The sequence below is a fragment of the Saimiri boliviensis genome, chromosome 4 (genome assembly GCF_048565385.1).
Source record: "Saimiri boliviensis isolate mSaiBol1 chromosome 4, mSaiBol1.pri, whole genome shotgun sequence".
Lineage (NCBI taxonomy): Eukaryota > Metazoa > Chordata > Mammalia > Primates > Cebidae > Saimiri > Saimiri boliviensis.
The window spans coordinates 128,918,307-128,932,593 of NC_133452.1; the positions used below are offsets into that span (position 1 = coordinate 128,918,307).

A 14,287-nucleotide genomic window follows, 5' to 3' on the forward strand; every position below is an offset into this window, starting at 1 on the left:
TCCTTTGCTTCTCTAACACCAACAAAGGAGATATCGATAAGTTTATATTTCCAGTTGTCAAATAATAGCTGAAAACGGAACATTCTAAAATGGCTATTGGAGAATGAAGGAGCCTCGTTGCTCTTCTACAAGCCGCTCTCCCTGCTTGGGTTTAGGGGATGGGATTGGGTAACGAAGCGTGGTTTAGGAGTCCTGTGGCTCAGAGCTGGCTCCAAGGGGAACATGGATAATGTGCAAAGAATGAATGAAGCAGCTTTTCCCAAGACTCCTTTACCATCAGGGGTTCACTGTCCAGACTGTTTTTCTTTGTTAATGTGTGTTATCCTCGGCTTCTCAGATTAACAGAAAAAGGAAATCACTTACTGGAGGCTAGGACACACTGCTGGGGATGACAACTGGGAAACAAATTGAAGACGGTCAAGGTGGGCACATAGTGTGCCTCTAGGGGACTCTCAGGATTATCATCAAGTATGGGTTTGTTGCATGGTCTCTACTGCTCTCAGGATTTGGGGTACAAACTGACTCAAAAGTAGCCTTCACAAGAACCATGTGGCAACAGGCAGAGAGACAATGGCATCCCACACACTCCAGTAACACAATGTTCATCAGCACTGGGTTGCTCCTGGCACATAGTCTGTCCCAGCAACACAGAACCCCAACAGAACAGGAAAGCCAACTTTCTGGTGTTCGAGATCTTACCAGTGAACCTCTGAATATTAGCATCTTCTGAAAGCTAATGATTTACTTTGGTAGAAGAGTGTTTTTTTCATATTAAAAAAAAAAGTGAAGCAAAGGGGGAATAAAAACCTGACTCAATCAGTTATGTATGCATTCAATAAAATTCGTATTGAAAAACAGTCACAGCCATTCTTCTATTTACCCATGATTCTTCTTTATTTGGCTGCTAAATATAGGGGAATGTTAGTATTGCTGTCAGCTTAATATTAGATAGAAGGCATTAAAGGCTTAAACAGTGGTGCAAGAAGCTGTAGGTAAATCTCTCCTATGCTGGCTGTTAGAAGAGCACTGAGATGCTATATAACTGCAGCAAACTTTTTTTTAGTTATGCTGCACTGCAGCTTATAAAGGGAGCACACATTCTGGAAAAAAAAAAAAAAAAAGTTAAATCTAGCAAGTGGTTAGCACCAGCATTCCAAAAAACTTCAGCAGCCTGTGTTTTCAGCCTCTGCTCCAACTTCATTGCTGCAAAATAAGAGAATATAGTAGTCAGGTTAAGATAAATCAATTTAAAAATATACACCTGAAAATTATACATTAATATTTGGGCATAGCATCTCCTATAAAAAAAGTGGTTTATATTATGATAAGAAAAGTTTATTTTTATTCCCTAAGTAGATCCTTCCTTGTTTCACTATTATTGGCATAATAAAGACACACAGCTGTACCTTTGCATCAGACTCCAATCTCTTGGAGAAGACCAGTTCTGTCCTCTTACAAAGCATCATGACAGTTTTGAGGGGCTGGGGGTATCTTAAGGAACAGCACTGCTATGTCCCACCCACACCTTCACCCTTCCATTATTTGGCTGATGACTTGACTTTTGCATTGACTGCACTATTCCCCAAAATGCATCATCTAACAAGGAGGTAAAGTGAACAGGGACTGAATTAAATTCCAGCTTTTGCAAAAGGGAACACTACAAAAGACCAAGACCAAATAATCACTTGCTTTTCCTTCATATATTGATTTGCTTGGCCTTACAATTTTGCTGTGTGGTAGAGGAGTGATTCCAATAATTTCTTTACCCATTCAATCTCTGTTCCTACGTGATAAGGTCGGACTGTCTGGAACAGATAAGATAAACTTAACTGTGGAGGATGGGTATTGCGTACTGTGAAGGCAGATTGCATAAAAGAGAGTAAAAAAGAAAGCATCAGAGATGAAGCAAGAAGAAAAATTTAGTTCTGAGAAATTTAGTTCTAAGACAGGACTCTGATAGAACAATCTGATGGAATAACACCAGTGGAGGAAGTGACCAGAGCTTTCTATTTCCAGGTTCTAACTCACGACTAACAAGAGAACCCTCCAAAATTCCCAGTAGAAAATAAAGGAGGTCAGTTGCCTTTCTGTAGGCAACTTTCTGTGCTATGCCCTCAGCCAGATCATGAGGTGAAGTAGTCGTGGCGGTGACTTGGAGCTGGCCCCTATGTGCAAGGTGTATGTCATGGCCCAGCAGCTACACAGGATTGTAAAACGTGCTTACATTCTGCATTATTAGAAGAAAGTACATTTTAGACTAAAAGAAGGAGACAGAGAAAAAGCCCTAACACGGGGTGGCTCCATGACTGCTCTGGTTTATTCTGGCCATAGAAAATCAACAGGCAAAAAGTAAGAGTAAGCTGTAGCTTCCATCATCTGGAATTCTCTGAAGCCCTGGAACAAAGCGAGGAAGTGACTCAAGCACATCTCCTTGTTAATTATTCTAATAAATAAAAATTACCATTATTTTGCTTTTTCTGAAAGCACCAACATGATTTTTCTGAAAGTATCAGCATTTACTAGTTAATATTACAAGAGATTTAAGGAGATGATCATCATTTGGCTAATACTTTTTAAGTGCCATGTATTTTATACACTAAGCACTTTACATACATTAAGGCAGACCTTCACAGTCATTTGATTCCATTTTACAAAGAATAAAATTGAAGCTCAGAAAGATTCAATATCACACCCAAGGTCATAGTGCTCCAGATTAAACCCCAGTTTATTCTGTGTTTTCTATTTGCTTTTGTTGTTCACATAGCCATTACTTAGTCTGTCTTAGTCAAACTAAAACATGTATCGAATCTGGCTTGTGGAAATGGTGAACTCTGTCACCAGAGAGTTTCAACAGAAGATATATGAGCATATATGTTGTAGATAGGATTATAACATTAAATAAAATACTGGAACAAATGCCTTCCTAGTTCCCTCTCAAATATAAAATTTTATTATAATAGGAATCATTAACTTAGATTGAAGAGCAATAGGCAGATCATCGTCTGACACCATGCCAACAAGCTCAGCACTATTTCTCAGCTCTTCCCGAACCCACCAGCAAATCAAAGAAATGTTTGGCCCCACAATTTAGCAGCTAGTTGGAAATGATGTATTATGCTATGACAGCTAGAGCCATCATTTTATACATACTGTGTGAAGTTTTACTTTTCTTTGCCAATCTCAGTATAGGTAAAGAGCTAAAAAATTTGAAAATAACAAAGGTGGACATATAAGAAAAGTGAGAATCATTAACAAATAAATCAATCCTATTTTTAAACTAGCTTCCTGGCAGTTAAGGCTCAGTATTTTATCATATTGCCAGTGAAACAACACACTTATTTTGGCTACAAGAAAACTTAATTTAAAAAGAACTTAAGAAGCTTTGAAAGTCATAATTCTGGAACACAGTCAAACTCAACATCTTTTTTTTTTTTAATTTAGAGTTAATTTCAGGTAATGGATAATATATTTTTGTGAAACGTTAAGCCAATGTTACAGAAAGCATTTTTTAAAAGAATGTGCTGTGTGAGTTGGTTTTTCATTCCCTTGAAATGCAAAACCAAATATGCATACTCTTTCCTGCAAAATGAAAGCAAAATAATCTACATACATGTTCTTGTGAATATGAAATCAGGCTGCATGTATTGAGAACAAAAAGCCATATCCAAGTAATGTATATAATATGATTAAATACTGCATGTCCATTCTTTTTCCTGAAAGATTTTAAATGTATTTTGTATATTTATGTAACTATTGACTTTGGTGTAAAAAGACAAGATCTGGTAGCAGAGTTTATTATCCATAAGCCAGACACCATAAAACGTTCAGTAATTAAGGTCCTATAAAGACAGCCTCATAGACAAGGAATGCAGGTACAATGGACTCTAGAGAGTACAATGTTGAATCTGGCGTCAAAACCATGTGACATCTGGATGATGTGAGTTCCAGATAATTACTAACCCTGATCTTATTGTTTTGTTTGTTTCTCTTGGAAAACCAGGAATAGTCTTCCCAAGCCACCACACAGAGGAGTTATAGGTTCTTTTAATTCCTGACTTCTGCTCAACTTTACAATGACTCACTACAATATCAAACCCAATTTTCATCTACTGAGATGACTTTGAGAAGAAACCTCAAAATTGTCAAACACCCACTTCTACAGATTTAACTGAGTTTCTAGAAAAGAAAAATACATGAGACCTGTTTCTTTTGATTGGGTACTTCAGAGTCAGACTCTCTCTGATTTTAATTCTGGTTCTTGCCAACCAAGTGTAAAGACAATTGGAAATTCAAAATGAAAAGCTTAATTCTTTTGGCTGAACAGAAGGGGAAAGATTTCCCTCACACTTCTTTTTCTTACAGCATTTACTTTTAGAAAACTCATTGTGAGTACTTTCTCCTCTCTTTGAAATGCATATAAAGTCTTTTGAAAACTATGTGGGTCTTCTGTCAGGCCCAGAAAAGTCTCTTTCAAGAACTTGCAAACTATCTCCTTCCAATCAAGGAAGACAGCATCCCTATCGGCCAGTTTCCAAGGAGGGTAAGACTCTTAAGATTAGCTCAAGTCTGGCTCAAAGTTATAAAATGACCCCATGTTCTAAAGATATGAGAAGTTTACTTTGCCTTGTGTAAAGACAGACACCGATTGTCACCCCAAATTCCAGGTGAATTTAATGATGCTCTCATTTTTTTCTTGAGGACCAATTTAATTATTGTTGATCTTGAGAATATGTTTATAACGGGGTCTATCTTCTTGGCTACATGAAGGGTGAGAGTTCTTCTCTTTGCGATCTCTTAGCAGATTGCCTAAAATGCACATCACATTCTGGTTCAATGTTTATTCAATAACAAAAAGGGTTTTCTTTCTCTACTACCCTTGCAAAGGGAACTTCTGGATTAGCAGAAAGGTTTTGTTTTGTTTTGTTTTTAAATTACATTTCCCCAACGTAGGCTGGGGGATTGTAACACAAGAAAGTCATTTTGATGGGTCCATTGCTACCAAATCTGAGTATAGAAATATTCTTTCCTTTATTATTTCCCTGCCCACCTGATGCCTGGGAAAAGTGGCTATCTACTCAGGTATCTTTATTTTTATAAGACAAATTTACCCTGGCCCTGTAGCCATTTGTCTATCAAAGCATAGAAATCTTCTTTTAAACAACAGGTAATAATATCCAGATTCCCAATTCTCCCCTGAGATTACAACCTTTAACTCTCAGCAATACAAGATATATCAAAACTTCATCTTGAGAAATAATGCTTTTGGAAAATTGCCTGAAAAGAATAGAGTGGGCCTTTTTCTCTCGATAGTTTTATTTTGACCCTTGAATCAAACCAGAATATGAGAGTGGCTTCCACGGGCAAGTAACTTGTTTTCCCTTTTCTATGTTCTCATCTGAAGAATAGTCAGAGAAATGGGATGCCTGCTTTATAAGACTGGAACCTTAGACATCAATGACGTTCCGAAATTCAAAATAAAATAAACTCAGAAAGCTTATATACCACCAAAGTAGCAAATGAGTCACAGTCACCTTGCTAACAGAATTGTTATCTCGTCAAAAGTTTATCAAAAATCTACAAAGAGAAGGAATAAGGAAAACAGAAGAATTTGCCTAGTGTGTGTTTCATGAGCAGCTAGTGAATGATTAGCTCTCAAGTTTTGTTAATAACAAATGAACCTGAAAGGTCAGAACCAAATGCATCTAATCACATTTTTGGTGATCAAATGACCTTCAATTTGAAAATAAAATACAGTAGTCATAGGGATGCATGTAGCAGGTAATACAAAAAGGGACAGTCTGTTTATATCTCATTCTGTGGTATGACTTTCACAATTAAGCCTGTAGAAGAAGAAGTAGGTTATGGAGTGGTTGTGGATAAAAGAGGTGCTGAACTCACAAGAAATACAATAAAACATAATTGTCACTACTAGAATTTAATTTTCTCCTAAGTAACTCAACTCAGAAATCATTTATCTTAGTCAAGGAGTATGCTCTGCCTATATGATGTTAAATGCTCACCTACTCAGAGATTACTGCTTTGGTGTGAACAGTAAAAATCTATGAAAGTATTCTTTGAAAATCAGCTGACACAATGGTCAAATCAATTATCTAGGGATCTCTGCTTGCATGAAGGTGGATAGTGATCATGTATTTTAAATGTCATATAAAGTACGAATAAAACATTGTTTGGAATGCACTAACCCTCCAGACTCAGCTTGCACTAAATGCTATGCCAGCCTTATCCGAAGCAATTTTCAAACCTTGTATAGAATGTCAAGGAAAATAAAAATAAAGAATTAGATTTTACTAATGAAATTATAGTGAATCTCAACATAGAACAGACCTCTCAAAATTAATCTACCGCAAATTAAAGCATATGTTATTTCTTCATGCCACTGGACAGGAATTTGTCACCCAAGTTTTTAGTAATTGAAATCATTTACTAGAACAAAATCTTTTATGATCCTCCTACTTTTACTTTCTATTTTGCGTTTTCAGAGTTGAATGACCGATTTATTTGATTGGCCTGCCTAGACTGCCAATGAAGGAGCAAAAATTTGAAAATCTCAACCCTTGGTACATATTTGAATAACCTGAAGAGATTTTAAAACATACCAATACCTTTGTCACCTGCAAAGTTTCCTGACTTATTAATTTGTCTGCAGTGGATCCCTGTCATTGGTGTGTTTCAAAAGTCAAATACAGGTGATTCTCATGTTCAGACAGAGTTGAGAACCACTGAGCTAGATGATAAGTGGAACTGTTTTCTTTTTTTTTTTTTTTTTTTTTTTTTTGAGTTAGTTCCTTTTAAATAAACTTTAGAAAGGATGTGAGTTATAAAAATGATGGGTAAGTCAAATTAGATATATCTGACACGTTTGTATTTAAATGAATTACTGAGTTAATTTTTAAAAAGTACTATCGATAAATTTTCTGATTTGATTCAAGAAATGACAGTCTGGTAGTAAGTAAGACAAACTAATGTCTTCAGGAAATGAAAGAAAAACCAAGGGGAAAATAGTGAGATACCATCAAGGGCTCCTCCATAATTCTTTATTTGCAGTGAGTTTGAAGCTGAAATGGTTTATTCCTTTAGGCCATAGAGTCATAAAAAGAGAATTGCTTTATAAAACTGATGTTTCTTGGTTGATGTTGAAAGTAAATAAATAACAGGGAAAAGGTTTGGGGAAAATATATGGGTCAATATTAGTCTGACCACATATTATAAGAAGTTGTAAAAGTTGTTAAATTGCTCCAAAATGTGCCAACATTACTAAGAAGTAAAATACAGCACACTAGAAGCACAAAAAGGCCTTTTGCTTAATTATTTACATTTCTTTTACTTCTAACAGTTACTGTGTCTCACAAATGTTAAACTTCAAACTCTAACTGACATTTTTCAGGTATTCCAAACCTGAATCAAAATCATTCTGTGGCAATCTTATTCACTATCTTAATTTTAAGTTTTGTCTTGAGGGTTGTGATAATTGGTGTAAAAAAATGCAAATACTACTTCTATAATGTTCTCTTTAGTTCCCAAAGTCTTTTGCATTGCCTAACATTCAGCAGTTTTCAATTTGTTATCTGAACTGGCTGTTTTGTAATTTAAATAACCAATTGATTTTCTCTTTTTTGTGTAGAAACACTCTCATTGTGTAGTTATAGCCTATGTGAACTTGAACCAAAATGATTGTATTTGAAAGAAATACAAAGCTTACTATTTTTTATAGTCATCTAAATGTGCAAAATTTATATAATCATTCTTCTCTTTTTGGACATATATGTTTGCCTAATTTTTCACTATTATACAATTTGCCACCATTATACTGAAAGAGCTAACATATTTGACAAAAAGTTATTAACCTTAATATATAAAAAGGGAGTTTACTACTCAATAAAAATATATTACCAAACCAATAAATTTTGTTTTTGCACTATCTTTTTGCCTAAGATAGTGAAAAACAAAATAAAGACAAAAATAACAGAAGAAACAGAATCTTAACATGAAAGTTAATATTAAAACATAACTTGCCCTTTTAATTTGGCAAGTATTTTAAAAGGTGATTTTCAAAGGAAAAGAATTAGATCACATAGGTAGAAATATAATTTAAAAAGAGAAATTTGGATAAATATATTTACCTAAATTAAACATCCTAATTTAGATGAATATAGACACTAGACAGAGAATAGTAGAGGCCCCAAGAGGCATAGACTGTAGGCTGTCAGATTTGGATTCAATTTCTGATTTTGCAGATACTTCCTAGCTATTTGATGTTAGGCAATAGACTGAGTCCCTGCAGCCTTAGTTTCCTCACCTCTAAAAGGAATTGTAATAGTACTTAAGAATATTTTATGAAGATTCAGTAAAACAAAGTACATAACACTGTTTTTAATGTATAGTATCTCTCAATACATTGGCAATTATAACAATTCTCAATGCTGGCAAGACTGCATAGAGACGGATATTGCTAAACACGTTCCTCAAAGGGTAAATTACTACAATTTTCCAGGACAGAAATTGGGCTACATATGTTGAGAGTCTTTCATATGTTCATACTCATAAAACCTATAATCCTATTTTTAGAATCTTATCTTAAAAAGTAACCAGAGGCCGGGCGCGGTGGCTCAAGCCTGTAATCCCAGCACTTTGGGAGGCTGAGGCAGGTGGATCACGAGGTCAAGAGATTGAGACCATCCTGGTCAACATGGTGAAACCCTGTCTCTACTAAAAATACAAAAAATTAGCTGGGTATGGTGGCACCTGCCTGTAATCCCAGCTACTTAGGAGGCTGAGGCGGGAGAATTGCCTGAACCCAGGAGGTGGAGGTTGCGGTGAGCTGAGATCGTGCCGTTGCACTCCAGCCTGGGTAACAAGAGCGAAACTCCATCTCAAAAAAAAAAAAAAAAAAAAAGTAACCAGAGATGTGGTCAAGGATATAAATGCATGCCTATTCATAACACAGCTTTATATTTTAATAACTAATGTTACAGCAGAAAGCCACATCAGTCTTCTACGACAGAGCTTTTTAAAGTTGCAGAAATCAGGATGCCAATTTAGGAAAAGTAGATAATATAACCTAAATTGTGGAAAACATGGCTCAGAAAAAAAAAATTCAAATGATAAGTGGAATTGTATCATTCTTTCTTCTCTTTCATATTATGTTTGTTTCTTCCTAAACTTGGAGGCTGCAAAATTAAGCATACTTCTTTTGTGAGAATATTTTAAATGAATGTGTGAGCTCACCCAGTCCCTTCTCAGAGATAAGTTTTTCAAACTTTATCTGAGGGGATGTAGAAGAAGAAAATACTGTTCAGTTATTCTTGCTCTTGATGAATACAAAAGTAAACCATGAAAAGTACATTTCTTTACAGAAGTTTCATCTTTGTTTCTAGGATATAGCATTTTAAAAAGTTTAAGAAAGTTATTTGAATTTATTTTTTACTTGTCAGCTCAAAACATTAAAGTAGATAAACATTGTCTATATGCTACATGGCATATATAAAATTCACTTGGGGAAGGTGGAGTACTCAGTGAGCCTAGCAGTCATCTTCCTATGAACTGAAACTGAGATACCATGAAATACCGTGTCTCTGACCCCAAAAACACACTATATGGATTATGGGACATTCAATGACTCTCTAGAGAAAGGAGACAACAGTGATGTCACATATGAACCCAAAAAGGAAGTCACAAAGACAGGCACTTGGGGCAGGAGTTGGTATGTGGTCCAGGTATCACACACAAAGAACTCTAGTGCTACCTTCTACATTGAGAGGCAGCACAAATTTGCTTAATTTCACTATCAAATTCTTCCGACCTACAGAGTGGAACAGTTAGCAATAATTCTTTCTTTTTTTTAAAAAAAAAAAAGCACAATTTTGTTAACATTAAAAAAAATAAGATTGCTTTATTTCTACAATCACATGGAAATGGATAACTAGATGTCCAGTCCTATCTTACATTTACCTCTTTGGAATCAAGAGCTTCATGTTCAGGAATAACCACCATTGGATGACTCAGCTTCACAGAAAAGATGCCCAGGATATGATCAGAAGTAAAAGTGAGAAAAAAATAAATGTTTAAATTTCATTTAAATAGACTGACCGTAACATAAATATTTCATTGCAGATAATAGTGGATTATACCAAGTATAAACATTAAGATTCAATTGTCACTAAAAGACAAAGGAAGAGGGTGAGTACTTTGAGTATAAGACCACATCTTATTTACTTTTGTGTCACACACCAACTCTAACAGTGCTTAGCATATAGCATAGACCCTCATTAATTATGTATTTAATGAAGGAATTGTCAAAATGCACTGATAGATTTCACAGAGAGGAAACAAAGTTAAATTTATGTTTCACCCCTCACATACAGGCCTCTAATTGAAAAGCTCCAAAGCAACAGCAACAAATCAAGTCCAGACCCACAGTAAACGTAGATGCATCTATAGACAGTACTTACTGGAAATGTAAAATATTGTGCTTTATTGTGACTATTAATAATCTCAATACACAGAGACTTCATAAACATTGCAATCTCAGCAGGTGATGTTATTATAATGTAATTTATATCATAGTGACACTTTAACAGAAGAGAAGTTGTCTTAATGTGGGAATTTTTATTATTGCATGGGTCTTCTGAGAGCTACACACAAACTTTATAAGATAGAAGAAAGTCATCAATACACAAGAAAGAGAGAGAGACAAACTAAGACACACACAGAGAAGGAGAGAGCAAACATTTGTAACGAAATCTGTTTACCCTTTTTTGGTATTAACCATTTATCCTAGCTCCAGCTTTAGAATAACCACAGATCCAGTTTGCCAGGAACATTTCTTATTTCTGCTATTGTCCTGGGCAAACCCTGACTATTGAAATGATTGGACCCCTTTCACTTTCAACAGGGTCTTTCTTGGGCAAAATAGTCTGTGGACAAAAACCAGCCCTTAATCCTCCAGAGCAATTTGGAGGAGGCCAGTAATTTAGCCTGCCTTGGGGAAGACTCTTACCTTGGCTGCTAGGGAGACCAAGGAGGTCTCCACCTGACATTTCCTCAGGTTTCCCTTCACTCCTACAGATATTCAAGAATGAAGCCAGTTTTTGCTTAAAGTTATAGGTTCATCAAATCCAAGCCCTTACACTCTGTTCTCAACTATAAAATCCTTTGGGTATCATAGCAATAGGACTCCTTCTAGCTGCCTGAGATCTTTTAAATAGAAGTATGATCTGGCCCTAGAGCCAACTAGAAATCTAAATAGCATTCCAGAAAGCAGCTGGAAGCACCTGCTTTTACCTGTTCATCAGAGTCTCCTGAGATCCTAAGTATGACTTAGGGTCAGACTCTAGGTACTGCCTCAAACTTCAAATCCAAGTGATTGATCCTGGAAATAGCATAGTCATTAGTACACCTAAGTTAAGTAGTACAATATTTATGTGAATCATCAGAGTTTGTACAATGTCAAATGTCCAACCTCCTAATCTCCTAAAACAGAAAAGAATCATCTTGAAATTTTAAAATCTTGGTAATATCCCAGTAAAGCACTCAACTGATATTAGAAAAGCAATTAAGTCATTATGTGATGCCTATTGTTACAGTCCATTCTTCCTTTCCAATACAGGTATTCAGTCATTTTAATCCGTTTTATTTTAATCTTGAATTTCAAAAACTATCTGTTGATTATCCTAATCAATGAAAGAGAACCGAAAATGACTGATCCTAATTAATTGGTAATTCTCAAATCATTTATATTTAGCTTTGGAATGCTTTCTTCTGCTTATGATCTTTTGTCACAGGTTTGCCTTTTTAATATTCCTAACCTGACTAAAAATGTGATATTAATGTGATGTGAACATTTATGGATTTAATCGTAATAATTTATTACATACTCACATAATAAATTCTTTATATGGGTTTGTTCATTTAGTTTTCACAATAACCTGGTAACGTGAGTACTAGTAATACCCTGTTTCACAGATGAGGAAACTAGAGCACTGAGAGGTAGAAATAACTTGTTCAAGGCCCAAAAGTAGTAAGGGAACGGCCATGCTTGCATCTAGCCTGAGAGTGTAAGAGACTGTGCTCTCAAAGCAACTGTGATGTGGCGATACACTCATGGGAAGATATGCAGTAAAAGGAAGTGGGGAAGACAGACAGACAGAGAGACAGCGGAAGGGAATGGAGTATGACTATGACATTTAGCAAAGGGAAAAGCCAGACACTGAAGTCAAGGATGTCCCATTCAGAGACCAGAAGATCTCAGTGATGGCTGGTGTCTCCATGAAAGCCCACAAGGAGACATAGCACAATGGAACTTATATGTCAGATGAGGAGTTTGAGCTTAATCCTCTTAGGCAGCGAGAAGTCCTTCAAGTACTTTAAGTAGGGGACATGTGTGGTCAGATTTTCATTTCAAAAGAAGTCACGTGGCTGATGTACAAAATATGGAAATATGTGGATTGGAAGATATTTAAATAAAGCATGACAGAAGTGGCAGTAGGGCACGAAAGTAGGGAGGGAAGAAGAGGAGAAGGGAGGGGAGGGGAGGAGAGGGGAAAAAAGTAAGGAGAGGAGGGGAGGAGAGGACAGGAGAGGAGAGAGGGGAGGAGAGGAGAGGAAGGATGGAAGATTTGAATAAAAATATCATCTCAGAGAATAGAAGACACTCAAGTTTTCCAGATAACTCTAGGCTTCCTACTTTCTGGGATGAACACAGAAGCAAAGAGTAGATATGAAGAAAAACTGGGAACACAGAAAAATACTGAATGCTAAAATCTCTGCTGAATACAGAGACTTTGCAATGCATGAGGACTAGAGATGTCAAATGGGGAGGACAATAACACATAGTATGAAAAATTTGCCAGTCAGATAGGAAACATTGAAACTAAGCATTAAAACAAGTTCTACATAGGTGAATGGCTTGCTATGCAGAGAGTAGATGAATATTACAGGGCAGAGAGAGTCATCCAAGCTGGCATACTTGATGGTAAACACTGTGAAAAACAAACTACTATGTTGCTTCAAAGAAAAAAATAACTAAAATGTTACTAATGTTAGCATCAGAGCATTATTCAACATGGAAAGATGAATGAAATAGAAAGTTCAAGTGAAACGGGACAAAACATACTTTTATCCTGGATAGAAAATCCAGTCCTAGATACTATGTAAGAGATTAACTAGACCTTTGTTCACTCATCACTGTTGGGTAAACACATTTGAATAAAACATTCAGTTGATTTTCATTACACTGCTGGTCACAGCTGCCACTAAACTAATATAAAGCCTTGTGAAGTGTTTGTTACCACTGTGGGGACTTCTCATATATATCACTGCCTCTTCTAAGGTAATATAAACTATTCCCACAAAGAGATAAAATCCCCTCACACCAACTGAAGAAATGAAAATGTAACAAACTAGAAAAAAAAATTGCAAAGTGTCATTAAATCAGTTAATTAAGTCTTTAATGTACACAAGAAATGGAATTTAGAGCTTTAGCTTTTGTGAAACGGTTCCCTTTTCTTGAGTGGAGATAAAATATGTTTTCTGGACTGCCAGAAATTGTGAAGCTGAGGGAGTGTTACAAGAAGTTTTAACGTTTTAAAATCACCACGAGTGCCATACTTTCCATCCAGAGTTGCTTTTTTGGGATTGCTTTTATGTTCAACCACATCCTCTTGTAAACCTCCTTTACGCCATTTGCCTGCAGTCATCTGTACCTTCTGCTTCTGTCTCTCCACTTAGATTTGTGAACTACAAGTGAGAACATAACCTTCTTAAGACTCTCCCTCAAAAGTAGACATTACAAATTATTGTAGCAATGCCCACGCAGAATACTGTTTCCTAAGTATAATGTTGTCATTCTGAGACTAGAAGCCGTTGGAAGGCACAGATTACATGTAAAATGAACTCATGGTTAGTTGGTCTAGTTGGTCTATACTTGGCCTAGGACCCAGTCAGCACTTAGTAGAGACTGAATGAGTATTGAATGAATAAATTAATAAAAGAAGGGAAGAATTAGATGGCTTCAGAAAAGAGTTTTTTGACTTGTAAAATTTAAAAATTCTGAATTAGTAAAGCCTTAGGAGTATTAACTGAATTCCTAAAAGGTATCCTCCTTTGCATGAGATTCTGCAAACTGGAGACCCCTGGAGTAGAGCTGTCACGCAAGGGAGTTCTATTTGATCCTCATATTTCTTTTGCTTTAAAAAGAATTAAGTTTAGTTGTCAGTGTTTAAGTCCACAGATTATATATGCAGTTGTGTATCTCCAGTTTCTCTTCAAC

General features: G+C 35.9%; 1 protein-coding gene across 12 annotated transcripts in view; it reads right to left on the reverse strand.

Moving 5' to 3' along the window:
- Positions 1-867: 867 nt before the first annotated feature.
- MLIP (muscular LMNA interacting protein) overlaps positions 868-14,287 on the reverse strand; it is a 267,113-nt gene continuing 253,693 nt past the window's right edge. For 11 of the 12 annotated variants that reach the window (XM_074398184.1, XM_074398182.1, XM_010337147.3 and 8 more), the window contains 2 exons: positions 9,970-10,023; positions 868-1,203 (listed from right to left, as the gene is read on the reverse strand). In XM_074398184.1, coding sequence (XP_074254285.1) covers positions 1,198-1,203; positions 9,970-10,023 — 60 coding nt within the window. In that variant the 3' untranslated portion in view covers positions 868-1,197. The remainder of the gene's footprint in view (positions 1,204-9,969; positions 10,024-14,287) is intronic. The other variant, XM_074398188.1, reaches the window with a different exon arrangement.